Source organism: Leptidea sinapis, chromosome 35, assembly GCF_905404315.1.
Source record: "Leptidea sinapis chromosome 35, ilLepSina1.1, whole genome shotgun sequence".
Lineage (NCBI taxonomy): Eukaryota > Metazoa > Arthropoda > Insecta > Lepidoptera > Pieridae > Leptidea > Leptidea sinapis.
The window spans coordinates 3,994,287-4,021,913 of record NC_066299.1 but is presented as its reverse complement, the minus strand read 5'-3'; the positions used below and the strand labels follow the sequence as shown (position 1 = coordinate 4,021,913).

The 27,627-nt window shown below is 33.6% G+C and overlaps 4 protein-coding genes across 11 annotated transcripts in view; 3 read left to right on the top strand and 1 right to left on the bottom strand.

Annotated features, from left to right (window-relative positions):
• LOC126975305 (cytosolic purine 5'-nucleotidase) overlaps positions 1–4,018 on the top strand; it is a 51,110-nt gene extending 47,092 nt beyond the window's left edge. For all 5 annotated transcript variants that reach the window (XM_050823124.1, XM_050823123.1, XM_050823126.1 and 2 more), the window contains one exon: positions 1,042–4,018. The gene's annotated coding sequence lies outside the window, so the exon portion shown is untranslated. The remainder of the gene's footprint in view (positions 1–1,041) is intronic.
• LOC126975327 (protein FRA10AC1 homolog) lies at positions 4,010–18,905 on the bottom strand. 3 transcript variants are annotated; one of them, XM_050823173.1, is made up of 5 exons: positions 18,786–18,905; positions 14,370–14,654; positions 7,782–7,941; positions 6,387–6,626; positions 4,010–4,124 (listed from the first exon to the last, which is right to left on the bottom strand). In XM_050823173.1, exons 2-5 carry the CDS (start codon positions 14,640–14,642, stop codon positions 4,054–4,056), a joined length of 744 nt encoding a protein of 247 aa, XP_050679130.1. In that variant the 5' UTR covers positions 14,643–14,654; positions 18,786–18,905; the 3' UTR covers positions 4,010–4,053. The 3 variants fall into 3 exon arrangements, with proteins under 3 accessions (XP_050679130.1, XP_050679129.1, XP_050679128.1); XM_050823172.1 differs by lacking the exon at positions 18,786–18,905 and adding an exon at positions 17,351–17,470; XM_050823171.1 differs by lacking the exons at positions 4,010–4,124; positions 6,387–6,626; positions 7,782–7,941; positions 14,370–14,654; positions 18,786–18,905 and adding exons at positions 14,707–17,280; positions 17,351–17,481.
• Positions 18,906–19,790: 885 nt separating this feature from the next.
• Positions 19,791–27,042, top strand: LOC126975328 (ribonuclease H2 subunit A). Its single transcript, XM_050823174.1, has 5 exons — positions 19,791–20,235; positions 20,431–20,660; positions 21,036–21,179; positions 24,143–24,290; positions 26,714–27,042. Exons 1-5 carry the CDS (start codon positions 20,091–20,093, stop codon positions 26,995–26,997), a joined length of 951 nt encoding a protein of 316 aa, XP_050679131.1. The 5' UTR covers positions 19,791–20,090; the 3' UTR covers positions 26,998–27,042.
• A 63-nt stretch (positions 27,043–27,105) lies between these two features.
• LOC126975292 (protein unc-13 homolog 4B) overlaps positions 27,106–27,627 on the top strand; it is a 101,263-nt gene continuing 100,741 nt past the window's right edge. Inside the window, exon 1 of one of the 2 annotated variants that reach the window (XM_050823096.1) lies at positions 27,106–27,251. The gene's annotated coding sequence lies outside the window, so the exon portion shown is untranslated. The remainder of the gene's footprint in view (positions 27,252–27,627) is intronic. The other variant, XM_050823095.1, reaches the window with a different exon arrangement.

Here is a 27,627-nt window from a genome sequence, read left to right as displayed (position 1 = left end):
AGATATCAGTTGACTGATTTCGAGCTCTCACAGCTCACATCTCTCCGCTACACATCTCTTCTCCGCTTTGGTGGAAATAACCTAACCACTTCGCGGCTAATCTCCTCTCCTCTCCGCTTTGACGGAAACCGAGCCTTAAACTTTTTTTTACTAATTCACAAGTGATATATAGCTCCTGTACAGGGGCGTGCTTTGGTTTTCTAGCAAGGTAGGCACTGTGGATCTAACTAGTTGTAGTTGAGCTTTTGAATATGATAAGATTGCCTACTGTAGGTATTTAGTATCTAGCGTAAGGAAAAATTTTATGAGTGGTTGTTAAATAATGAGTTTGATTATAAAATAACGGAACCAAAATAAACTAAATCAACTTTAACACTAGTGCTATACTTATCTCGGTGTGTAACGAGGTAGGCACTGACTAATTGCCTATATGATATGCACGCCCCTGCTCCTGTACTACATTTTAACATCCACATATCAGCATACTAACAATATTCAACCTGCAATCCGTAATTGATAGATTTAGAACATAGAGAGTTCTCAAATAATAAAAATACTGGAGACCTCGACCTGGTCACCTGGAGATAGAAAAAACAGTTCTCTTAACCTTATGTTATTTTATCACTTCTGCGATTGAATATACAAAAACTTTAATTCATACTCGCGCCTCTTACAATACGCTGCAGCGATTTGACCATTTTGCCAAATGTTCGACTTATTCTTAACTCTCGAGTAGCCTTCTTGAGTAGATTATGATCTTAAGGAGATTAGATTTCTCGCATAGTCTTAACTTTTGGTTTATAAATTAAATATTTTTCGTTTGCAGTCAAAGATATTTACGTACAATATATACTGTGATCTCATTGGCTACAAGCATTTTTAAGAGGTACAATTAATATCATGTTTTGCTATAACTTCATTAAAAATATATTTAATGTCTAATATAATATAGCTACATGGAAATATGGTGACAATATTTAATCTGCAAAATTGTTACAAATATTTTATTATTTATCTAATAGAAGTGATTGTTTCTTTCAGGCCTGACGGAGATGTCGTTAAAACATTAATAGACTACATTTTGTAGGTACAAAGCAATCTTGTTGACTATAAATTTATCGAGCTTTACATACTAAACCATAGTAGGTCGGCTTTGTGCTGTTCAGTTATTTCCTTTGCCAATATTTTAGTTTTATATTGACCATATAAATTATCATATTTTGTATAGTTTCATCTCTGGGTTGAATTCGATTTGATTGATTATTGATTCGGTCAACGCCGGGAAGTCTAGGTTTAACATTTCCGCCTCTGAATCTGAAATCTGTTCAGAACTCGGAGTTGAAATATATCAGTTGCTTATCTATACATATAAGTAAAATTGGAGTTCTGTATTTTTCACTATATGTATATGAATATATATATGTAATTTTTGTGTCTGTTTATTCCGGCTAATCTCTGAAATGGCTGAACCGATTTTGATCGGACCTTTATTGGCAGGTAGCTGGTGTAATAAAAGAGTAACAAAGTTCAAATTCGTACGAATTTCTACTTTCTACATTCGTAAAAATTATTTTATTTTAGAAAAATAAAGTAATGTTGCAAAGTCCGAGAAACGGTTTAACTCTAAAAATAATTTATATGGCAAAGCAACGTTTGCCGGGTCAGCTAGTCATTTATTTAATGAATAATGACAGACCTAAATCTAACATCAAGTCGAACCCATATTCTTCGCTTGATGGCCAACTAAAACTCGAGAATACTTTAATGTATTTAATGCTATATCGATAAATTAATCATGATTGCAACCTAGAGTTGAATCAGGGGACTTATCATGAAAAAATAAAGTTAAAATCACCGAAGAGTATCAGTTCACTGAGCCTTTTCACAAAATTCTATAAATCTTGAAGTCAATTTACCGAAAGTCAAATTATTGTAAGTCTAAAATGAAACAATAATATCGTGCGAAACACGAAACTCAAAGAACTTTTGTTTTTTTTTTAATTTGGTGTCTTGTTATAATTTGGCTATGTTGATTTTGTGTTAAGAAATGTTCTATTATGTTGCTATTGTTGATATATTTTATATGTGACTAATTATAAGTTTTGTATGTAAGAATATATTTTATTATTGTTATAATCTGTTCGCCGTTTGTTGGTAAAACTATTAAGTCAGGTTTTAAACTCATTAGAAATTGCTTTTCGTTAATAATATTTACTGTTATCGAGTTTCACTGCCTTGCGCTTGACAACAGCTGTGGCCCTCGTACCACAAAACTCAGCACGACAATTGGACGTAGTTCCTGAAAAAAGTTCCAGGCCACAAACATCATATTTTAAGAAATTCGTGTTTAATGTTTAATAAATATTAGTGTATTTCAAACATGAGGGTTGGGCTAGAGTAAGTCACGATGTCATATAAAGAGTGACAATAGGGCTATAATTTTTTGTCAGGTGGTTTTTTGTCAGGAGGTTTTACAGGTAATAAACCGACGCGATATTTATCAACTCTCGGCAAACGGAAAATAGAATGTTTCATTTAATTTGCCATTTAATGATGTACTGTGAGTGCGATTAATGATTAGAATATTTAAAAATAATGATTATTCATCAGAATTAATACAATTAATTAACAATGTCTAGTGTACATTCGATTGACAATCTCTATTATTAAAATAAAAAGTTAACTTGTAGATAGTTTACACTTGGCAAATGCGATACTCGATTCATAGATGCAGATTTTGTGTTTTACCAAAGTTGTGTGTTGAGAATTCCTACTTAGCCGCATCGTATAAACGAGGCATAACATTTAGAAGGGTTTTTATATTAAAATTATATATAATCTCAATTATATTAATATAAATATTATTATTATTGAGTCACTTTAAAAGCGCTAACCAACTGTGGGTATTTATGTGTTATATTTAGACGACATAATTTTACCTTGTAAGAAATTATCTAATAATAATAAGTACCTCTCAAAAGTGTTTGAAATTATCTTAGATTTTAAACTGAAACTAAATTTAAATCATGTATTACATATGTACATATACGTAAACATGATGATTTTTTCATCGGTGATGACGAATCATCTCTGGCGAGTTCTGTGTGAATGAGGCCTAATTTAACGGATTTTTTTCTGTTATTTCTAAACCACATTCTTTAATGTTGTTCAAAATTATTGCTGCAAATTAATTATAATCGATTGCAAACAGCAATCGGGACGCCACAAATTAGGATATCACCCCCATCATCGGGATGTGGGGCGGTCCACCAAAGTGCGGTTTTCAAGGAACTTTCTTCAACGTACAAACAAACTATGGAATAAGCGTTGTTTTCAGGACGATACGACATAGGCACCTGCGGAAAAAGCGCGTACATCCTTCTAAAGTCGGCATTGCTCCTGCGATTCCTCTGGTGGTGCTAAAGAACTGCTTGTGGGCGGCGGTGATCACTTAACATCTGGTGAACAGCACGCTCCCTGTCTTCCAAAAAAAAATACAGTCTTATCTTTGGATAGTCTGAGTTGAGTAATAAGATTTATAGCAATGATTTTTTTAATAATAAAACCCTTAAATACAGACAATACAATGTAATGTTTACACTAAACCCCTTATTCATAATGGTCCGCTAACTTAAAACAGCCGCTAAGGAGTGTTTTTTCTCATTCTAACTTAGTTCAATAGAAGACAGAGTGAAAATTAGCAATGCTTTAAGTTAGCAGACTATTATGAATAAGGGGGTAAAAGTATTGTGTATTGATAAAGCCTGCAAGAATTGGTAACAAGTAATATTTTATTCTTTGAATTTGAGTATCGAGCCTGCGGGTGTGAGATCGACTGAAATGCACATGTATTGTATGTAATTCGTGTTTATAGAAGTATAGCTGTAGTTAGAAGTATTGTCTAAAACGCCGCAATGGGCAAAATGTATGTGATTATATATGACTAGTGATTTTTCAATTTTTACACAATACAAATTATATTATAGTATGATGTAATTGAAATATATAATAACAATTTTGTTTTGTTTTATTTATATTTCACAAGGGGGCGCTTTAGAGCAATAGATCTTCCAAGTAGTCTTCGAATTCCTCATCGCGGGACTTTTCCTCTGTTTCTGGTGCACCTGTCATTAAAAAAGTTAGTTATTAATGATTTGTAGTTATAAAAATGGATCGCCTAGTGAATGAATTTTAAATTAAATTCTTGGCACTTCTTTTAGGCCGGGCCCACATGTAAAAAACGCTAGCAAAAGGTATCGCTTTCCTTGCACTCGCATTGTCGCACACTCGAAGGGCACGCTAACGATCGAAACAGATGTCATGCCAATTTTTCATAATATATGTGGACCGGCCTTCGAATGCACACCAGTGTTGGAGTACATGTCTCTCTTTAGAAAAACTTAGTTAAAAAATATTATAAAATATCCAAAATTAAGTCTTAAGGCATAACGAAATAAAGATTAAAGTTAATTGGTGCTATCTCTTACAATCGTAATAGGATCAAATAATTCGTATTACTACAAATTTACAATAATTTTATTTAAACTTAAACTTGTTCAAAATGAAAAGAAATAGGAATTGAAAAAGAGAAACACAATTTTAGATAGAAATAAGTCTACAAATGATTTGAGTTTTCTTTTGTGTTAATTCCGCCAATATTTGTCTTTAAACGATTCGACACGTGTTTCGCCTCTACACGAGGCATCCTCAGGTCGTGTTATCTCGCGAAAATCTGGATTTCAGATTCGTGTAGAGGCGAAACACGTGTCGAATTGTTTAAAGACAAATATTGGCGGAATTAACACTAAAGAAAACTCAAATCATTTGTATAATTATGGATTTCCGCAAAGTAACGCCTACTTCAATAAATTTTCACAAATAAGGCTGGCAACACAAGAGCCACCGACCACAACCACACAGCGCGGTGGTTGCCACACGCTACCACTGGACTGTATCTCTATGACTATATACCTCTGGACTGGCGGCTGTCAAAGTGCTTTTGTGCCTGTTTGATATTCGCCATTTTGGCGCTGTTGGCCATGTAGCGAGAGTCTGCGGTACTAAAACTATAACAAACATCGATAGATGGTGGGAAAATATTTACAAAATAAAATTGTGTACTTTATTACGTTGATTCTTGAAGTATAAATAAAACGGAAAACGAACGAATTTAATTCAAAATGCAAAATACTTCAGAGTACTGTTTATTGTACTTTCTTTCGCAGCCATTTGTATTATGCGTCAAAATTAGTTCTCTGGACGCTCGCGAGTGGCGCTTCAAATAGGCACAAAAAATTTGCTGTCAAACACAAGGAAGACAGGACAGACTGTCCAGTGGTATTTATACAGGTCAGTGCACGCTACGAATCGTCGCGGATCGCTGTTCCTGTCGTCTCATCGCGAAAGAGTGGAGGCCTACGTTCGTGGCGCTCCTGCGCTCACGCCGAGCCCGACAGCGGAACCAATCCATCCAAACCAAGATAAGGATACGGGCCGCGCGCACTACCCTTCAGCGCGAGCATTATATGTATTTATATAAAACAGTCCTTTTGAGAAACATGGCGTTTTAATTCAAGACCACCAGAAGCCACAGCCAGAGATTTTATTACGGTAATATTATATGACAGTAAGTTACGAGACGAGCAAGACGTTCAGCTGATGGTAATTGATACGCCCTGCCCATTACAATGGAGTGCCCCTCGGGAATCTTGAAAAACCCAGTAATTCTGAGCGGCACTACAATTGTGCTCGTCACCTTGAGACATAAGATGTTAAGTCTCATATGCCCAGTAATTTCACTAGCTACGGCGCCCTTCAGACCGAAACACAGTACACATTAGGCGCCATTGTGGTAACCCTAATCTAGCCGGCATCCTGTGCAAAGGAGCCTCCCAAACCCCTTTAATATATATACTTAACTCTCGCTTTTTGTGGCCGGTCACTGAACGACATAAAACGCTATACGCAATTCAAATATTTTTCATAATATGGTTAAAGATCACTAATTGAACGTCTTATACTACAACGCATTAATATATCTTCATTTAATGTAAAGTGATTAAAGTTGTAAGAAACAACTCTAATTTCTATATTTTATAGTAATGTTTGTACGCGGAGTCGAGAGTTCAGCGGGAACCGATTGTTCGGACTTCGCTGGATAACGCGTTTTCACCTATCTACCCGTGTACCGTAGAGCATCATGCATGTAGTTAACTTAGCGCAATGAACATTTAGGTAATATAGATTCATAAAATTTTAAATTATTATGGATTACCGCATTTTATTATTTATTATAGTCTGATTAAAAGAGTATTCTATTCGAAATCTGCCGCAAATACTAAATAAGCAAAAGAAAGTCCTAAATACCAAATCTTTAAGCGTCTTACCCTGCTTCCATAAGTTGGAATCAGTTTCATCAGTCAGTTCTGTTTGGATTGACGAAGTTGAAGGTTCTATTATATTCTCTTCAATCCTTTCAGCTTCCAAATTTTCTTCGGTCTCAACGTCATTGTCATGGCCCTCTTCATCACTATTCTTCTTCTTTTTCTTATTACCCTTTTTCAGTCTTTTGATTTCACGTTTTTTGGAACGATAGTTCAGCTTCATTGAACATTCTGGACATAGCCCTGACAAATTAAAAAAATATAATTTCCGCTGGTATGAACTCTTCTGCTAGTGAATATTTCACATTCTACTGCATACGCTACGGAATAAAGAGGAATACTACAGAAATATCACTTAACACCTTCTAGAAAGAAAGCTTTAGATGACTTTACAGCCACAAAGTTTTTTCATTAGCTTAGCGAAAAAGTTCCTTTTTTACTGAGCGAAGCTGAGCGGAGCTCCCAGCGGGTGACAAGAATTGATTTCTGTGTTAAATTGTTTGTCGGCCATTTCTGGACCGATTTAAAAATATTTGAACCCATGGAAATCTTTCGAAATTTTCTAGGTTATTGAGACAGAATTTTGACCAAATGAAGCGCTAATTGATCATGTTTAAATATGGCGCCAAATTCCAAAAGATTATTTTTATTGTTTTTGTTTGGATTCATTTAGTTTTGTTTTTGTACACAGACTTAGTTTACCTCGCTTCGCTAAAATCGCCGCAGCGAAGCGGTACGACGAGCGACTGCGGCATCCTAGTTATTATATTAGTTAACTCGCCATTTTGTGACCTTTCCATAGCTCTTTTTCAGGGGGACTTATAACGTGTTCTGAAAAGATTAGGTTAGGAAAAACAAGAAACAACTAATAATTTAAAAACACGACTACAATTACACGCATTTTAATCGTTTAAAAAGTGTTTTATTTAAAGCTGGTACTTATAAAGTTAATCACATGTAACAAGTGGGAGGCTCCTTTGCACAGGAAGCCGGCTAGATTATGGGTACCACAACGGCGCCTATTTCTGCCGTAAAGCAGTAATGTGTAAACGTTACTGTGTTTCGGTCTGAAGGGCGCCGTAGCTAGTGAAATTACTGGGCAAATGAGACTTAACATCTTATGCCTCAAGATGACGAGCGCAGTTGTAATGCTGCTCAGAATTTTTGTGTTTTTCAAAAATCCTGAGCGGCACTGCATTGTAATGGGTAGAGCGTATCAATTTCCATCAGCTGAACGTCCTGCTCGTCTCGTGCTTTATTTTCATTAAAAAAAAAAACAATCTTTTATGACGTATTAGATTAATTACTTTGTTATTCTCACTGTACAATAATAATTACTATCTACTACTACCTACTTAGATAACAACAACTTAATGATGCAGAGTTGGCAAAACTTACGTAGTTTAACAAGGGCATTCTTTTTCTCCTTATTTTCAATGTAAGCGAAATTAACCTCCCAAGATTTAAGACTCTGGTCGTTGTTGCATCCTTTCGATCCACACAGAAATTGGCCCTTACCGAGTACAACTTCTTTTTCAACACGCCATCTTAGAGCCACCTAAAATATGAAACGTAAAACGAAACAAGCGTAAAGTTATCTAAAACTTAAAAGTTCGACTTTAGACATATTTCATATGTTGCAAACATATGAAAACAAACACAGGGTGAATAATTTAAAATTTGTCCACATATTATTAGGTTATAGGTACGTATGAAATATCAGGTTTCAGAAACTTTTTATTTATCTCAAAAATAATTACACAATTCACTTATTGAGATAATACTATTCTAGTAACAGACAAAAAAACATATTATATGCAACTTATACTACATACTTAATAATAGGACATAAATTAAAAATAATAACAAAAATAACATAAAAAAAACAGGCACGTGTTTCTCATAGGGCGCTAATATGGGATCGCCCAACAGTGTTTTCCTCCTTTGCCCGAAGAACATATTATTTCCTGGGGCCTTACCTGTACAGTAAATTATACAAACAAAATAGGAGTTCTGTAGATAAGACCAAACGCAGATGTAAAAAAGTAATATTTGATTGGTTAAAAGTTTAAATTATAATGATACAGAAAAACTTATAAATGTACTAAACTAAAAAACAATAATTTAAATTATTATACCAACGTTAGCAATTTTCTTTTCTTACTTAGCACAAACACATACACACACATCCATACACACACATACACTTACTTCCATACACACACATACACGCAAATTTATTTTATTTTTATTTTGTACTATTATAGGGGAAGAGACTGGACCTCACGACACAGGGAATAATCTGGAACACACTAGGTGTGAGGCCAGAATACTTCTAAAATTAAAGTTACTTACTTTAAACCAACGTATACTTTGTAATAGATATTTTGAAAACTATGTAAGTGACTAATATGGTACTGCAATAAATTATTCGTATTCTTATCTATTATCGAAGTGATTGAAAGTAAAGAGACCTAAATATCTTATAAATTTTTACTTTTATTTTATAACACAAAAAATATAAATTATTTACTAAATGACACAATTTAGTTATCAGTGTTTACGAAAAATCCTATAAAATGTGTGTTTTTTTGATCAACTGATCTTCCCCTATTTTTACACGAAAGAACTAACTTATTAAAAAAAAATCCTATATTTTCTTTAAATTGCTGTCTGCCGTAGATATATATTTGTAAACATTGCATAAGAAGTAAATACTTTATGCGTAAATTAAGTATCATAAAAAAAACATAACAATATGTATATATTATATAGGTACTTTATCTATAGTTGAACTAATTTTCTTCAAAAAAGCTTTAAGCTAAACCCGACAGATGCTGTCAATAGAGAAAAAAATAAAATGTAGTATCTGTAATTTTATTTAATTAGTTGAAAATGAAACAAAAACCTATTTCTGAATGATCATACCCTTCAACTACCATTCCTTGTTTGTTGTAGGCAAGACGGTGCGGGGGAAGGGTCGTATCGCATCAAACCTTAGATCATATAATATAAAGAGTAAAATATTTAACTAAAAAGTTAAAGAGTAAAATATTTAACTTATTTAAAATGATAAGACGTATTTGTGTAAACAGCTTTTACATTATAATTGCTATGATTGCTAATTTTTTAAAGTATAAAAATGGATATAGTATGTTATCGTTAAGAGATAGACATATGTCATGGCAGACATTTCTTTAGTCCTATATATAAGACAAAAATATATACAAAATTTTAACAAATTACATACTAAAACCTTTCTCGAGAACCACGCTATTGAGAAGCACACAACCATTGGTGAAAGCAGTAGGAAAATCTGTGCAGTAATTTTTGAGTTTATCGCGTACAGACAGACAGACACGGCGGAGGAGTTTATTCTATAATATGTAGTGGTGAAGTACTTATTTGCATCAATAAGTTATTTTCTTTTTTTTTTTTTAAAGTATGTGGGGAAGTTCGTGTCGCATCAAGTGTACCACGGGGTTAATGGTCAAAACCGCGTATTACTTATTTTACGAGCAGAACATAATAATATTCATGAGAATATCACAATAAAAAATTATCAAAGTACGCTAAGTAGTATTCGTACCTCCTGTTTCCTTATTTGTCTGCATAAATAATAAAATATTAACACTTAATGGAGAAATTAACGAGCTGTTTTAGCCTTATCATGTTTGTAGGTTCGGGTCGCTCTTGCAATAATTAATGTTGTGTCACAAGAGGACACCAACATTAGTGACGACCCAGCTATAACTTGGACTCTAAATTGGACGTGACTATATTATCTGCTATTCGAAAACAGATATTATGCATACAAAAATAATATTTTGTGTGTAAAATGTTATCACGTGATTCATATTAACGGATTGACAAAAAATGGCAGCCCTACTGTGACTCTTTAAATGAAATCATGGCTGAGTAGCCCAACCCACATGTATGGAATACAGTAAGAACAATATTGTAATAAGGAATTATTAAAACCACTGAAATTATTATTATACCGCATAGTTTATATAAGTAACGATTATTTATATATGTATGAAAAATATTTTTATATAATAAGAATAAATGATTTTTTTTTATTTTACTACACATACATATTGAAATTTATTGAATTCTCGTCCATTGGTTGTGGTTCGGTAGATATATGAGTAGGTAACAAAAGGCTTGGTAGCTGAAGTATGATACAAATGGTCTTGTTGACCAGCTAACTTCACGGTGTCTAATTTGCGTGACGGTGTGCGCGCGTATCGTTAAAATACACTCCTTATTATGTAAAATTACTCCCTAACGCGCTGATTAATATGAATTTTTATAATTTACTTGACCTAAGCATACTTGCTCAGGGCAAGTAAATTTAATACTTCAAAATATCACTCTACCCTAAAAAGTGGAATAAGGCGAAAACTAGTTAAATAGGTATAACTAATACTAAAATTTTGGACTCCGAAGACACTAGTACAGAATCCTATGACAATATGATGTTATTACGGGAAGACACAGTGTTGGTAGGCCCCCCCACAAGATGGACCGACGATCTGGTCAAGATCGCGGGAATACGTTGGATGAGGGCAGCACGGGAGAAAATTTTTGGGGGAGGCCTTTGTCCAGCAGTGGACGTCTTCCGGCTGATGATGATGATGTTCTTACCTATCTACCCACAACTTGTGGCGTTGGCCAAGGTTATGTATTGGCATGATTGGTGCCGACTCCTTGACGACGAAATAAACAGATGAGGTTTATCATCTGTTTATTTCGTCGTTTAAAAATAGAGTCACACTCAGATTTTTTTTCACCATTATAAAATACTGTAAATTTAAAAGTCCTGCTCCAGTGTTTAGTACATATCTAGTATTCAAAGAAAAACATAATATTGTTATTCATATAATATTAAATGTATCTACTTCACAGAACTACATTTTTGTTTGAAGTTTTAAAAATATAACAATTTCAGCCCACCTATGCATAGATAGATTTCTAACGAGCAATTGCTCAAGACGAAGTCGAGGGCCTTAATACAACCGAGCAGTGGTAACGCACTTTCGTCCGAGTGATAAATATTACTTGTGTGTGATAGACTAGACCTACGAAGAAAATACAAACAAATTGTATTACTTATCTGCCCGTTAATAATGGATTTTCAAACAACTCTGCTCATACATAGGTACGAAGGCATATTTCGAAAAGGGGTGGTATAAAAAATGGATTATATATACTATAAGCAAGTGGTGGCATGATCTACTAAATATTGATGTTTATAATCAACAAACATTATAATAAGTACAGAAGACATATCATTGCATTTTTTTCTATTTACATATAGGTAAAAATATTGAATTTACTTGGCCTCCGCCAGCGAATAAACAGCGGAAGATCAAGACACTTTTAACGATACCTACGTCTTTGTCAAATTACTGCACGTATTTGAGAAGTTTTGCGGATGCAGTTGACTATGAAATAGAAATATTATATTTATTTACCATAGGGAATGAAAATAACATAACATATTAGAACAACACTTGGTAAAAATTATGAAGCTACACCAGTTCGTAAAGGAGCTTTGACACGGTGAGAAGAACCGATGAGAAACTCCCAGCCCAATTCTTAAATCATATGCAAATATTTAAAAAAAAATCGTTTTGTAAGGAACGCACAGTTGGGTAGATCCCCCAGGTAACCATATACTGTTTTACATATTAAGTACCTATATTTTATTTATATTTAAGTCAGTAGGTACATATAAAATTCGAGAGTTTGTCATCAAGGGCTTTAACAACTTTAAAGGTTCTAATATATAATATGAATTCAACGCTTTCATGGTACTCAGAATACATATATAGTTTTTACTTGTTTGTTCCGGCTAATATCGAAACGGCTGGAATTATTTTAATAGTTTCACCGACAGATTGCTTATATTATAAGGATAAACTAAGTGGGTATGTTAAAATGTGAATGAGGGTTCGCAAAAATATTTAATACCATAAAATAAAGTGGAAATTGCACATAAAGGCTATATAAATCTACGGCTAAAGGTAATCTGCTGGCGACCACCAATTCAAATTCAAATTCACATTCAAATTCAAATATTTTTATTCAAAATAGGATTTAAAACCACTTATTGAACGTCAAAAACTACCACCCATTCAAAAGAGACTGCCTCAGACCTGAGAAGAATGGGCGCAAGAAACACAGCGGGCTTTTTTTTTAATATAAAATATGGATTACAATGTGATATCGTACAATAAACATTTATAATTAAGGAGCCTGAGGGTGTTCGCTTTAATCCCAGTCCGTGGTGTCAATAAGACAATCGTTTATGCTATATTAAACATTCCCACACAAACGTTTTTTAACAATTCTTTTAAATGTCGTAACACATTTGTTTTGTACATTTTCTGGAACATATTGTAGAAGCATATACATCGCCCAACAAAAGCCTTACTAACTCGACCGAATCGAGTAGTAGGCATAACAATAACATTATAATCTTTGATTATAAAAACAACAAAATCAATTTTCTAAACAGCTAACAGAATCAATAATGATACATCCTGTATAACTCAATTAGTAAGAAACGAAAGCCTAACCTAGGTACCAACAACCGTGAAAGTGTATTAATAATAGGCCGTTAAGATATAATCAGCAGGTTTTCTGTTATTAAAAAAGATTCATTGACGCTTAACAAAAACCTAAGCTGAACATGTTGTTTACTTTTAATTACGACGCTTTTATGTGTTATTCTAATCTACAAGGCTCATTAACGCAACTAAGCGGATAACGACTGCTTCTAGAGCAATTTATAACTCTAAATAACTGTAAATATTGGCTACTTGTAGAGATATCTAGATCAATAGAAGCTAAATACATGTATAAATATAAAATGCATTTATTTTCTCAAAATTGATCCCTTTAGAATTCTTTTTGATGTCATTTCTAATAACTACTAGATACTACTACGGCTTCGGAAACAAATGGCGCTCTGAGAGAGAAGCAGCGGCGCAAGAAACTCTCCCAGCATTCTTGAGCTCTTTTCAATAAAAATATACTATATTGTACAGTCATTTCTATCGCTATAAAATAATCACAATCTAGTCCCAGGCTGTCCGATCATTTAGATATTCAGCAGTGGAGTAATAGGATTTACGACTGAGCCATTTTTTTATAAAAAATTTAAATTTATTTATAGATAATGCCTGAACAGTGGCTGGGACTTTATTATAGAAGTGTATACATTTACCCTTAAAGCTATTATGTATCTTATATTCATTTGCAAAATATAAATAAGTAACGTAAGTAGAGAAATTAGATCAATAAAAGTTAAATACACATAAATATTCATTTGAACCTACACATTTAAAGGCGTTTTGTAATGGAAAAATATATAAAGAATTAGGTAATCTACGTAAGTATATGTCTACTACATAAGAAATGTAATTTAATTCAAATCAAAGCCATAGGTGATAGCATACGTAAGCAATAAATCAACGCATTTAATTAATAAAGGTTTCAAATAGAGTTGCAGCTGCGTTCATGATTTATTTATCACCGCATGCGAGAGGCGACCGCCGCGGGATTCGTTCACAATGATGACCAAGTAAGAAACGTGAGCAGATGTGCGCTGTTGCACACCTAAGCACCTACCTATCTGTACATGAATGCCGTACGCTCTATATTTAGCCTACAGAAAGGCAGTACCGCTATTGTTACACTCCCTGGCATTTGATACAAAGGAGTATTAAAAAAAGGCAGTTCGATGGGGGATCAGCCCTAACGCATCTTTTAAACGTTAGGGGAGAGAAAATATACACATTATTTCCCATACGCGACGCCTTTGTTATGCGTGAGCTTATAAATTTGAATCACTGATTTAGTTACCTAGTTGTTACGTAAGGAATTGAAAAGGAAGCGCGCAATTATTCATGCCTACATCCAGCGAGGCTGCATGCTTAATATATTATCGCGCAGACAAGAATGCAATGAACTTACTTTGTTCTCTTTGTATCTGCTCAGATCGCAAATACAATATTCTTTAAAAAGTTTATCGTAATATTTTTTAGCCAGTTGCTTCTCCCAAGTATCGGCAACATCGTCTTCTTCCCATAAAAACTTATGGTTCTCTCTTATAACATCAAGGTCTGTCCTATCCTTGGATGTGTCACGCTCCAGAAAAGATGTGGAGCCTTTTTTATTTAAACAATAAACGTTAACCAAGTACTTATGTAATTCATATGGATTAAGATTACGTAACCTTGCCGACATCCCTACGGCAACCTAGAACAAAGGGAAAACGAATTGTTCAGTTTGGAATGAAATAAAACATGACTTGCAACAAACAACTCTTTAATAAAATCGATAATTACAAATTTCCATAAAATTGTTAATCTAATTGTCATGTTGAGTTTATAACAAGGTGCATTTTAAATATTAAAAAGGCATCAATAAATAAAGTTACTTTGTGCTGAAGTTAATATCTACTCTGAATATTATTGTCAGTCTTGTAGATTTTGTGTTTAATTATAATTTGGCTCAACCTTAACTCTACTTAATCGACTGTGTACCCAAATTGCAATATTATCAATAAATAATTGAAATAACATGTATTTTTTTTCTTAACACTAAATATAATCATCCATTATGGTATAACAACCAGTTTAAGAAAATTCCAAGTGGCACAAATGAAGATTAAAAAAGCTTTGGTTCCGAAGCCAATCTTTGGGATAAGCATTTCTCTAAGATATCATAAATATTTTACTATACATTATTAAAATATATTAAAAAGTGTATTACATTAACTAAAAATATTATTTTCACTGTTACAATGTTGTGATGCTTGTTCAACTTTATATACTTAATACTAAAATAAACTAATCTAATTGATCATAATGGCTAAAGAATGAGACCATTTAAGCGGGAAATATATAAAAATGTCATATACAATTGATAAGTCAATCGATCCCTTATACAAAGTAAATTCACCTCAAAAATCATTATTTTTTTATTATAAATTTGTTTGATTGACATAATTATATTATATACTTTAATGGTTGTTACTCTTAGTAAAACTTTGAAATACTAGGGGCATATTGTCAGAAATTATTTTGTATATATATATATATTATATTGTCACTAATTATTAAAATATCTAACCTCTACAATATTATAATATTTGGTATGAAAAGTCCTTAACATTAAATGTATAGAAATAGGCACAGTAGTTAGTATTATTGCTTTGGTTTCAGCACAGTACAATTATTAGAAAATCTTATCTAAAATTTGGTATAGTTATGTATACTCTACAAGCATTATAATGCTTTCATGTAAAGTTATAAAAAATATATTGATATAAAGCTTTCTAGAAAAGCAGGAACAATAAGTTAGAATTTGTGACATATTATTATAGAAGGCCTCCGTTAAATTATTACTCCTAATAATTCTATTATCATTACAAACATTACAGCTTGGCTATCTGAATCTTTGGACATTTGACCTATATCCATTAGTAAAAATATCACTATCATATCTAAAATAGGCAACATTGTGTCAAGATATGTGAACTAATAGAGCACCTGAAAAGGCTAACAATTACACTTAATTATATCCAAAACACACATAATATATCCATAAATAAAACCTAAACACAAAAGCAGTTACAGCAACACACCGAAAGAGTAAAAACACTCACAATAACACACGATATGACTAATACATGAACTAGGTAGTGAAAACATTCAATTTGGTATAATTCAATATATCATTCACATAATATTTATGACTAAATTTTTGGCAATGGGAGAATCTAAGAGATGATCATGAAAGCATCCTGCAATAATCTAAGGCAATATTAAGCACAGCTCTATAGTTAACCTGCATACAAAAAATGCTGATCACAATATAATTTTACTAATCACCCATGAGTTTTCTCATGCTTCTTCATGTTGTCTGACCTTGTGAATGCCTTATCACAAACACCACAGTAGTAAGATTTCTGTTTAGTGTGAACAGTCATATGTCGAGAAAGTTCACTTTTGGTAACAAATTTCTTTTCACAAACAGTACAGGCATGTTTCCTGACATTCAAGTGGAACTTCATGTGAATTGATAGAGAACTGGATTGGGAAAATGCCTTGTGACATAACTCACAAACAAATGGGCGCTCACCAGTGTGCTTTCTTAAGTGGTTCATAAAACCAGTTTTGGTATAATCCTTTTGGCACAAGTGACAAAAACTTGACTTGGAATCCAACATACCAGGGAAGTGGTTATTTAAATGTTTCCGTAATTCCCAGTAACTTGGTAACTTTTCAGAGCACACATGACATGGGTATCTCTTTTCTTCAGTTGGTTTAGCAGAGCAGTTGTGTGAAGTGAGGAGCTGTTCACTGGTAAACATCTGATTACACTGGCTACAAGTATGACTAGCCTCGGAGTCTGTAGACAAGGTCACTTCTAAATAATTTTCTATTGACATTACATTCCCATTGGAACTATCTGCATCTTCATTTTGAGTCTGTGGTATATCACTTTCCATAATATCTTTGGCATCCATTTTGACTAAAAAGTCTCTATAATTAATCAGTTCTTTCCCTGAATTATTATTATCCGTCTCTATAAGATGTAAGATAGGTGACTCGCTTTCAACCCTATCAGGCGACATTTTTTCATTATCAGAATTTTCAGGTTTCGAGGATACGTTATTGTCTGATTCCCATTCATTTTCAATAATTTCGACATCTGAATCGGAATCCTCTGCACTGGAGGCAGAATTATTCACTAGATGAAAACCAATATCATCAAACCTTAATACATTCGACGGAAGTTTAACCCCGACAATAGCCTGTATCGCCTGCCATGAAAGCTGCTGGGGGTTGTTCTGCATATTAAATCGTACTATCCTAACCTACAAACGAGTTCATAAACATTACTAACATAAATAAAACTTTATATAATAATAATTTAATTATATTTACCTGTTCCGTGCACGATTTTTAAAATAAATAAGTAGCAGACACCTACTTTCTACATCTAAAAATATTATGCTACATTCAATGCACTCCTGCACTTCACTGCCTTCTTGAGTTTTGATAACTGTCATTTTGACAGTCGACTGTCTAATGCTGCGCGGCCTTTGACATTGGCATTTGAAACAATTTTTGTCTGTAAAAAAATTGCTAAAATAATCTACGAATATTGCAATTTTGCAATAGCCTCGGAGCAATCATGTGGCATGGAGAGCGCGCTTTTAAATTATTGAACATTTTCTTGAGTAGTCACTCTTTCATCATATACACATAGCAGTGCAATTGAAAGTTATCGAATTGGGATTCAAATCCATATAGAGCCGTTTTTTATTATAGTAAGGTAGTCTTCCTACTATAATAATAATATCGTAAATTTAAAAAAGTATCGAAAATTTAAGAAAATACGGATATATTAAAAAAAAGTGTGAATGTAAGCAAGAATGAAGAAACATGCTGTTGGGTTAAAATAATGTTGCTCATGATCCGTGAGCCCTCTGACTGTCTCCATATAAAATTCACGTAATCCTGCCGATAAATTATGACGTGCAAGAATTTTTGGATTGGGAAAGTTGTATGTATGGATTTCAGAGAAAAGGTCTTTATTTGCTTGTTATACTATAAATAATAATATTAAGATTAAATGTGTGCATTATATATGTAATACACACACTTAATTCCGACTTTATGGTAGGCCTAAATTCACAATCACTAAAAGACATAACTATAAATTTATTTACATCAATTTCGAACTTAATACAATTACGCTAATCTCATAATCTTAAAGTGATTATGACAACCTCAGAACTTTTTCTTAAATTGCGAAAAATAACATAATATAAAATCTTGACTTAATAGGAACTCTGTAACCATAGATTTGACTTCTGTCAAAACACGTAGTGTTGTACGAAAATTATTAAACATAGTGACAACTAGAAATGATGTAATCAGGGTTGATAAAGTATTTACGAAGTCGAAGCTTTCTTTATGACTGCATTATTTTATATTTTGTATCTTTGAAGATATCTGCAATTCTAAAACAGATAATAGGTATACAAAAATAATATTTTGTGTGTAAAAATTAATGTGGTACTAAAGATTAATATCTATGATGAACCGGTAGATTCGAAATAAATAAAATTGTTTCAATATCACAAAAACATAAAAATAATAATTTTGGCTGTCTGCTTGTTTATTTCGGGTAATCTCTGGAATGAGAGAACCAATTTTGTATCCTGTGAAATAATAGCTAAGCTGTAAAAAAGAAAATATACAAAAATGAAACTTAGACGGAAATGATAGCTCTTAATATTATGTTGCTTATTTTGGATTATACCTGTTGTAAATAAGTAGGATATCATTTCAATATGAACTTTTCTTTTCTTACCCTCCAATTCCTCCATTAAAATTCATTGAGCTAAGCCGAGAATGTTTGAAGGCATCAAATTTTTTCACTATAGAGCCGTAACCCAGACATCTTTAAATTTTTTATCCACTGGGAACCTCCCGGAACCATAAAATAAAACACAAAATGAATTAATAAAATCGAAAGAAATATTTTTATAATTAAATATAAGAAGGACGAGGCAATTTTTTGATAGCTCCCAGAGTCTTACGAACGTTATAAATTGGTATATTTTGGGTTATATAATCTATTTGATTTGAAGCAGTCATATTTACTGTACACTCCGATCGATAATGAAATCTCTATGACAACAATAAATATTTTTTTTTTCTAAAAAAACGCGCTATGATGCGAGTTTATTTATTTAAATACGGAAAACATAAGCGTTGCATAAAGTAAATTCGAAATCGAATATTTATAATAAATTAATCAAAAATAGCTCAAAATACTAAGTTGAAATAACAACTTTCCGTCTTCATCTGATTTCTCACTGCTAGGGCTTTTACAGCCTTAAGCATGTAAGTCATGTAATTTTTGATTAAATGCGTTTTCACAAACGAACAATATAAATAAAAACACACATTATTTTGCTTTAAAACGGTACTTTAAATAAGGAATGTTAGCAGACTGATGATCAAAATGACAAAAAATGGCTTCAAAACGATATATATGCATTTCAAGACAGACACGGTGAGATGTCTCTTTTCAGTTCATTGCGTTTTGCGTAGGTTACAAAACTTTTGTACTTTTGTACAACAATAAGTTGAGCTGTACACAGCTCAACTTATTGTTACTTCTCCAGGCTTGATATGTCCAGGCCCCGAGGATGTGCAGTAATTATGTACTTTGATCTTTCTATCTACAGAATATTATATTCTTTGCGGATGTGAATGCTGTCTATGGCTGTCACATAACCTAATATCTAAAAAGGATTTTGGCGCCAAATGCCATTAAATTTTGAAAATGACAGCTGATTTGCGTGCGCCTTGTATAAAATTTTATTTTAATAAGTTTTCTGTTTAAAATTAAATCAATCAAAAATTAAATCAATGTTAATTGTAATATAACGAAAGTATGCTATAATACATTCTTTTATTTACGACAATTTTGTTTACATATATATAAGACTTAACTTTTTGTGCTGTACATAATTTAAAACGTGATTATTACAAATTCAAAAATTGTGTCTTGCTTTAACTCAAATCACGGATTCTTCAATCAATTAAATATTGTTACCACAAATAATTAATGAAGATAATTTAAGTAAAGGAGTTTGCACATTCAATCATGGATCAATTGGACAACTTACAAAATATTCTATTGAGCAATGATAACTCGAAAAACTTTTTAAATTGCTCCGATGTACCATCTATTTGTAAACAAGAACCTTGCATGCTCGGGGTTGATGAAGCAGGACGTGGTCCGGTTTTAGGTAAGATCATAAACTATTTGCATATTTTTAATCATACTTACCTATCTAAAGTATACTGAATTTTGTACATTAAGTTTACAATTCAAATTAAAAGCAATGTCAAAACTTACGATTTTTATCAGCAAGAAATTGCTTTTCCAACTTGTTTCAGTGGTAAGGCAAAAACCCAAAAATTTATATATTAATTTTTTTTAGGACCAATGGTTTATGGAATTGCTTATTGTCCAATAAATCAAAGTGAAATATTAAAATCTCTAGGATGTGCAGATTCTAAAGCATTAACAGAAGAAAAAAGAAATGAGATATTAATTAGTATGTTGAGTGAAGGGAGTGCTAAAAATAATGTCGGTTGGGCAGCTGAAGTAATATCACCGAATTACATATCGAATTCTATGTACAGAAGAGCTAAATGTTCTTTAAATGAGGTAAGTGTAGTATAGAGGTCTGCTCTTTTATCCCACTCTTGGATCTGTCTCCTCTAGTCCCGACTTTCCGGTGATTAAATATCATCCACACAGATTTTATGGTTTGCCACATCCTCTAAGATTAAATATATCATAGATTTTAATATCATTGTTAAAATTGTGTGTTCACTGCAATAATAATATTGAGGGTAGAGTCTATTCATTACTTTGCTGTTGAAACACTTAATAATTACTATAGTATTATTCGTCATACATATGAACATCATCCTTTGTAAAGAGCTCTAACCATCCCACTTTAAACAAAATCACCTTTCAGGATTGTCTTAGTTTGTTTTCATATTCTTTTAATAATTTATATACATTACTCTTTTTAAGGTTTCAATGAATTCTGCCATAGGTTTAATAAACAAGGTGATTGAAATGGGAGCAAACATATCCGAGGTGTATGTGGACACAGTTGGACCCCCTGAGAAGTATCAGGCAAAATTGAGTGAAATATTTCCATCAATTAAAATTACCGTAAGCCTATAGTTGTAAAGTTTTTTTTTTTTTATTGTGTTGTTGCAATCTGTTATTTTAAACAATAAGCCACTGTTTTGGCTGAAAGAGTCATTGTCGAGAGCCCAAAATTCATGTAAAATTACTTTGCATCAAACTCCATTTATTTATTTACTATTGATATCTTTTACTGAGATTTGTGATATCATGTCTCTTTAGCCTGGTGAACTGGATGCCACTTTTTCCGCTCAAAGACTTGACTAGCTCGTTGACATGTGTTGTTAGTTTGTCCTGGTGTTTCAGGCTAATTTGGGTTATTTCTTGCCGGACAGTTGTAAAGTTTATAATTAGTATTTAATTATCATACAATAGATTAAGTTATGATGCTGAAATGACAATCAAAGAGGCATGCATAAACATATTTAATAGCACAGATGGAGGTGAAAACTATATTATATTGTACTAGCGGACCCAGCAAACGTTGTATTGCCGATATTAAAATCGCGATACAAAAGTAACTGTTGATCGTAGATGGGTGAAAATTTCAAGTTGTATGTATTTTTCAATGCTGACTCATAATCAAACAAATTTAAAAAAAATGTCAAAAAATAAAAAAATAATAATTTGGCGTGGATCACCCCTAACATTTAGGGGGTTGAAACATAGATGTTGTCCGATTCTCAGACCTACCCAATATGCACTCAAAATTTTTTGAGAATCGGTCAAGCCGTTTCGAAGGAGTTTAACTACAAACACCGTGACATGAGAATTTTATATATTAGATATATTGTATTGTATTTAACCACTAGGTGTCTTATTAATAAATGAAATGTAAAGTTACTCCAAGATTAAAAATACTTCTCCCTGTCATGGAATTCTGTAGTGACAAAGTTAATATAAAGCCAGTGGGAGGCTTTTTTGCACATGATGCCGGCTAGATTATACATACTACAACAGCATCTATTTCTGCCTCGAAGCAGTAATGTGTAAGTTTCGGTCTGAAGGGTGCCGTAGCTAGTGAAATTACTGGGCAAATGAGACTTAACACTTTATGTCTGAAAGTGACATGCACATCTGTAGTGCCACTCAGAAATTTTACGACTTTCAAGAATCATGAGTGGCACTGCATTGTAATGGGCAAGACGTATCAATTACCTTCAGCTGAATGTCCTGCTTGTCTCGTCCCTAATTTTCATAAAAAAACAAAGAGTATTTAATTTGAAATCATTACTTAAAAAAAAATAAGTCTTATGAAATTTTCTATGACATGAGACGTCAATACATCTAGAAGGATGTTTATATATATATATTATATCTTGTCTGGCAATAAGTTTTGTAAATTTATTGAAATCCATAATTAGTCTTGTGCCAGATTTTGGCGAGACAACACGTCCTGAGGATGTGGTGAGTGTATGTTTGCTGCCCAATCAAATATTAACAGCCTTTGTAGTTCTAACAGAACTTAACCCCTGTGATTTTTGATTGTCTTCAACAGACGATATGATGGTTGGTATATGTATTGATAGTACAAATTCAAATTCAAATATTTTTATTCAAAATAGGATGTGAAATCACTTATTGAAAGTCAAAAAACTACCACCCATTCCAAAATGAATGCCTCAGGTCTGAGAAGAATGGGCGCAACAAACTCAGCGGGCTTTTTTTTTTTATCAAAAATATGTTTTACAAATAAAGTAACATTGTACAATTCTTATTATTTAATAGCCTGAGGGCGGTCGCTCCATTCCCTATCTGTGTATATGTATTGATAGTACAATCTACTGATACCTAGCTATTGAAGACTTTTGACTGACGGCTCCATTAAGTTTTATTTTGTTGATATATTAGGGCTTGGCACCGACCTCAAACCTATCAATAAGTAGGTGTGAACGATGCGGGACTCGAACCCGCTCCTCTCAGGTTCTTCCCGAGTGCTCTTTCCAAGTGAGACAACCACTGGAGTATGCATGGGTTGTCAAAATCGCAATTGTCAATTTTGGTATACCTTAGTCAACTCTACTTTTAATGAGTGACATCTCAAGTTAATTTCTTAATATGCAATTATTGGGGTTGTTGAGCAGGTATCAACTGTAAAGTGGATCCTGTAGATGGAGCCACAACCTTAGAGCTGAACAATATTATATACCAAGCATTATGAACCATACGTCACTCGAACGGTTGGCTCAGTTGGAAAGAGCACTGACGGTACCCGAGAGATCGCGGATTCGAGTCCTGCATCGTTCATAAATTTTGGTTACAAATGTAATTTATGTAGTTAATCCCAGCAGTGAGGGATATCACTTTTAAACAACAAAATTATTTAGGATTTCGTGGTTCTATTATGAGCCTCTGGGTGAAGCCTTTTTAAATAAGGAATTAAATACAATTGAGGTTTAAAACAACCGCCTGGTTTGGTAATGGGATGAAGACTTGCGTGGATTGTTGGATGCACCTGGGATATGATAGATAGATGTTTGGTTTTTAAAGCGGGAAAAAGGTTATGTATCTGCAATAAAGGATGCAATACTTATACTTTTAAACGAGCAATTCTTGTATATATATATAATCTGAATCTCGGAAACGGCTCCAACTATTTTCATAAAATTTAGTATACAGGGGCGATAAATCGATCTAGCTAGGTTTAAATTTAAAAAAAATTGTTTTATCCGTGTTTTAATGAGAAACAGCTACACTAACATTAGAATACAAAGGTAAACTTCGCCTCTATATATACAAGACAACAATAGCTCAGATGGGACATTTGGTGATCCGGAAAGCAGAAGACCCCGGTTCGAATCCAGATGTCCTATTAGTTTATTTATTGTTAAAATTTTACAGGGCTCGGTCGTCCGGATATTTATATTCATAACAGTTCGCCCTTGTTGTGATAAACCATTGTGCGTTAGATCATATATATTAGCCTCAGGATATAATTTGGCACAGTGAGCATAAAAATGATGTACAAGTACACAATTATATTTCAGGTTGCCAAAAAGGCTGATTCATTGTACCCCATAGTGTCCGCTGCGAGTATTGTGGCCAAGGTGACGAGAGATCATGCGCTCAAAGTGTGGCAGTTTCGTGAGGGTCTGGAACTTGATTACAAAGAGTTTGGGAGTGGTTATCCTGGAGGTATGTTCCTTTCATCAACCCACCCATCCATAACCATTATACGCATCATCTATTGTGTTGCTTGTCTTTCCACCTTTTTTTTAATGACAGTAAGGAACGAGACGTGGAGGACATTCAGCTGATGGTAATTGATACGCCCTGCCCATTGTAATGCAGTGCCGCTCAGTATTCTTGAAAAATCCAAAAACTCTGAGCGGCACCACAATTGCGCTCGTCACCTAGAGACATAAGATGTTAAGTCTCATTTGCCCAGTAAATTTCACTAGCTACGACGACCTTCAAACTGAAACACATTAATGCTTACACATTACTGCTTCACGGCAGAAATAGGCGCCGTTGTGATACCCATCTAGCTGGCATCTTGTGCAAAGGAGCCTCCCACTGGTAACCTACCAACACTTGATCAGATTCTTTTATTCAAGTACAGCACCTTATTTGCGTATCCTTCATTCGTGTTTTCACTATTCGCCGATACGAGGGCTTCACTAAAAGTATCGGGAATGGAATATTTCCAGTGTTCCTGTCATATTAAAATCGTTTTAATTGAAAACTCCTTGGTTTTAAAAATATAATACCATTTATTTATTTAAAAAAATATTCTCGGTCTTGTCACAAGGTCTTTTCAAACTTGTTTAGTCGTTGAGAAAATAGAATCGACTCGAGAAAATTCTAGAGCGATGATTTATTATGACTTTCGAAGTGGTTTAACACAAAAACAGTGTGTTGACCGGATGATTTCTACATTTGGTGATGAAGCCCCATCCAAAACCACAATTTATCGCTGGTTTGCTGAATTTCAACGTGGACGTGTCAAGCTCAATGATGATCCCCGTCAAGGTCGTCCAAAAACTGCAGTCAACAAAGAAAACGTTGATGCTGTGCGTAAGCTGATTGAGGAAGATCGACATGTGACATACCGCGAAATTCAGGCAACTTAAGCCATTGGCATGAGTCAAATACAAATAATCTTGCATGAACAATTAGGTGTAAAAAAGTTGTTTTCCCGATGGATATCGCATTTGCTCAAAAGAAAAAAGAAAAAAAGCGGCACGCGTTACTTGGTGCGTCAGAACTCTCGAAAGATTCCACGCAGGATCCTCAAATGCTGTATACAACATCGTATCCGGTGATGAATCCTGGATATACGCGTACGAACCCGAAACAAAAAACCAGTCACGAGTTTGGGTGTTCGAAAATGAGTTAAAGCCAACAAAAATTGTTCATTCACGGAGGGTTGCAAAAAAAAATGGTGGCCACGTTTGTCTCCAAAACCCGACTATTCCTCTTGAGGGACAAAGAACGATTAATGCTGAATGGTATGCTAGCATTTGTTTGCCACAGGTCGTTACTGAACTCCGTAAAGAGAACTGCAACCGCCGCATCATCCTCCATCACGACAATGCGAGTTCTCACACCGCGCACAGAACAAAAGAGTTTTTAGAGCAAGAAAACATAGAATTATTAGACCATCCGCCGTACAGCCCCGACCTAAGCCCTAATGATTTCTATACTTTCCCTAAAATAAAGAATAAATCGCGTGGTCAGAGATTTTCATCACCTGAAGAAGCTGTGGACGCCTACAAAACGGCCATTTTGGAGACCCCAACTTCCGAATGGAATGGTTGCTTCAATGATTGGTTCCATCGTATGGAAAAATGTGTCAAATTTCGCGGAGAATACTTCGAAAAGCAATAAATACATTTTTAAATAGTAATGTTGTGTCACTTCCTTGATTCCTTGAACGGCAGCAAACGAGGTTAAACAAATGCGATCCAATTCCTAGATTCTCGGATCTAATCCGTACATCGGTACATACCTACAAATAAAAAAAAGGATTCCAACAGATCCTTTGTAAACGCGTCGTTAAATGGACTAATAGAAAAGTATAATAGACCTTATTACAACCAATTGAAGGAGCCTTAAAAACTGTCAAGCAAGAAAAAATTACAAAATTCTTTAAACCGTTCCTGAGCCTGAAGATAATAATTAATCAGTATCAGGGGTCGTGTTTTTTGTAACAGAAGTCCCAAAATATCTACAGCAATAGGATCATGTCAATACATTCAAAACGGCAAAAAGTCATCGAACAAAATGGCACATAGTATATTATGTAATTAAATGTAAATAAACTTTCAAAAAAAAGTCTTGAACTTTCGTGTAAAATATGGCGAAAGTTTCTATAACCTAATATGAGCTATGTTCTTGTGAAATTCCCGCGAAAATGAGTCCAGACAGAAATGTAAAAATTTAGTAAATATATTGCAACAAGTGTTTTTTTGAAAAAAAAAAATTGACTCAGTTTTCGGCACCGAAACTAAACAGTAACTACCATGCCGCCCAAGGCTAACCTACCATTGCAATCTGCTTGGATTAAAATTAAAAAAAAAAACTCATCATACTTATAATATCACATTCTTCCACAGATCCATTAACCAAAAAGTTCATACAAAATAAAGTTGATGAAGTATTTGGCTATCCGTTGCTTGTAAGATTCAGTTGGTCAACAGCCGAACTAATGCTGCATCAAAAAGCAGCTAAATGTACTTTCGAAGAAGTTGAGGAACCAGGAAGCAATAAAAACTCACCAAGAACAAAACCAATTAGCTCATTCTTCGCGCCAAAATTAGGAAACGACGAAGCCAAGAAGAGAAAACAGCACAAGTTCTTTGAAGAAAGATGTCTCAATAGAAATAATCCATTCGAATAATTAATGTCAGACCAATTGATAAAATAAATGTATTTACTGATAAAACATTTGTTTTTTTTTGGTTAGTTCGTACAAGGAAGTGTATGTGATCAGTTATCTAGTGACAAAATTACTTTCGGCGACTGTTATCGCGATATAAGTGCAGTTATGATGTGTAAAATAAAGTTCAATATATAAAATGTGAACCGAAATTGATTCCTTTTAATGTGATGCACACTGCACTGCAAAAGGATTGACAATGATCCTCAACAACCGTAAGTGAAAATGCATTTAAACAGTAGAAATCGTCGAATTTTAAATACATGTATGCCAGTGTCGTATTATTTTCCATACTGATATTTGAATACACATAGATAATATATTAACCATTGTTTATCTTTCAAATACTTTGAAGTTTTTGCTTTTAACAAAACATTTACGAAAACATGTTTAGAATATTTGAGTCAGGTTTTAGATAGCAATAAATCTTATTACAGAGTCTATTCGCTTAATTCAACGCAGGTTTCTGCAATTTCGGTGTAATGCAGTGTAATAGGTTAGACGGCCTAGCTATAGCACTAAATCGGTACCAGAGGTTATGATGACATGACCTAACAGGAAACTTTCACGTACATTAAGGTCTATTAAGGA

Coding starts and splice junctions, on each gene's coding strand:
- LOC126975328 (XM_050823174.1), top strand. CDS start 20,091: ATGGATCAATTGGACAACTTACAAAATATTCTATTGAGCAATGATAAC. Junction 21,180..24,142: donor TTCCATCAATTAAAATTACC/GTAAGCCTATAG, acceptor ATTATATTTCAG/GTTGCCAAAAAGGCTGATTC. Junction 24,291..26,713: donor TGGGAGTGGTTATCCTGGAG/GTATGTTCCTTT, acceptor ATTCTTCCACAG/ATCCATTAACCAAAAAGTTC.
- LOC126975327 (XM_050823171.1), bottom strand. CDS start 17,259: ATGCAGAACAACCCCCAGCAGCTTTCATGGCAGGCGATACAGGCTATT.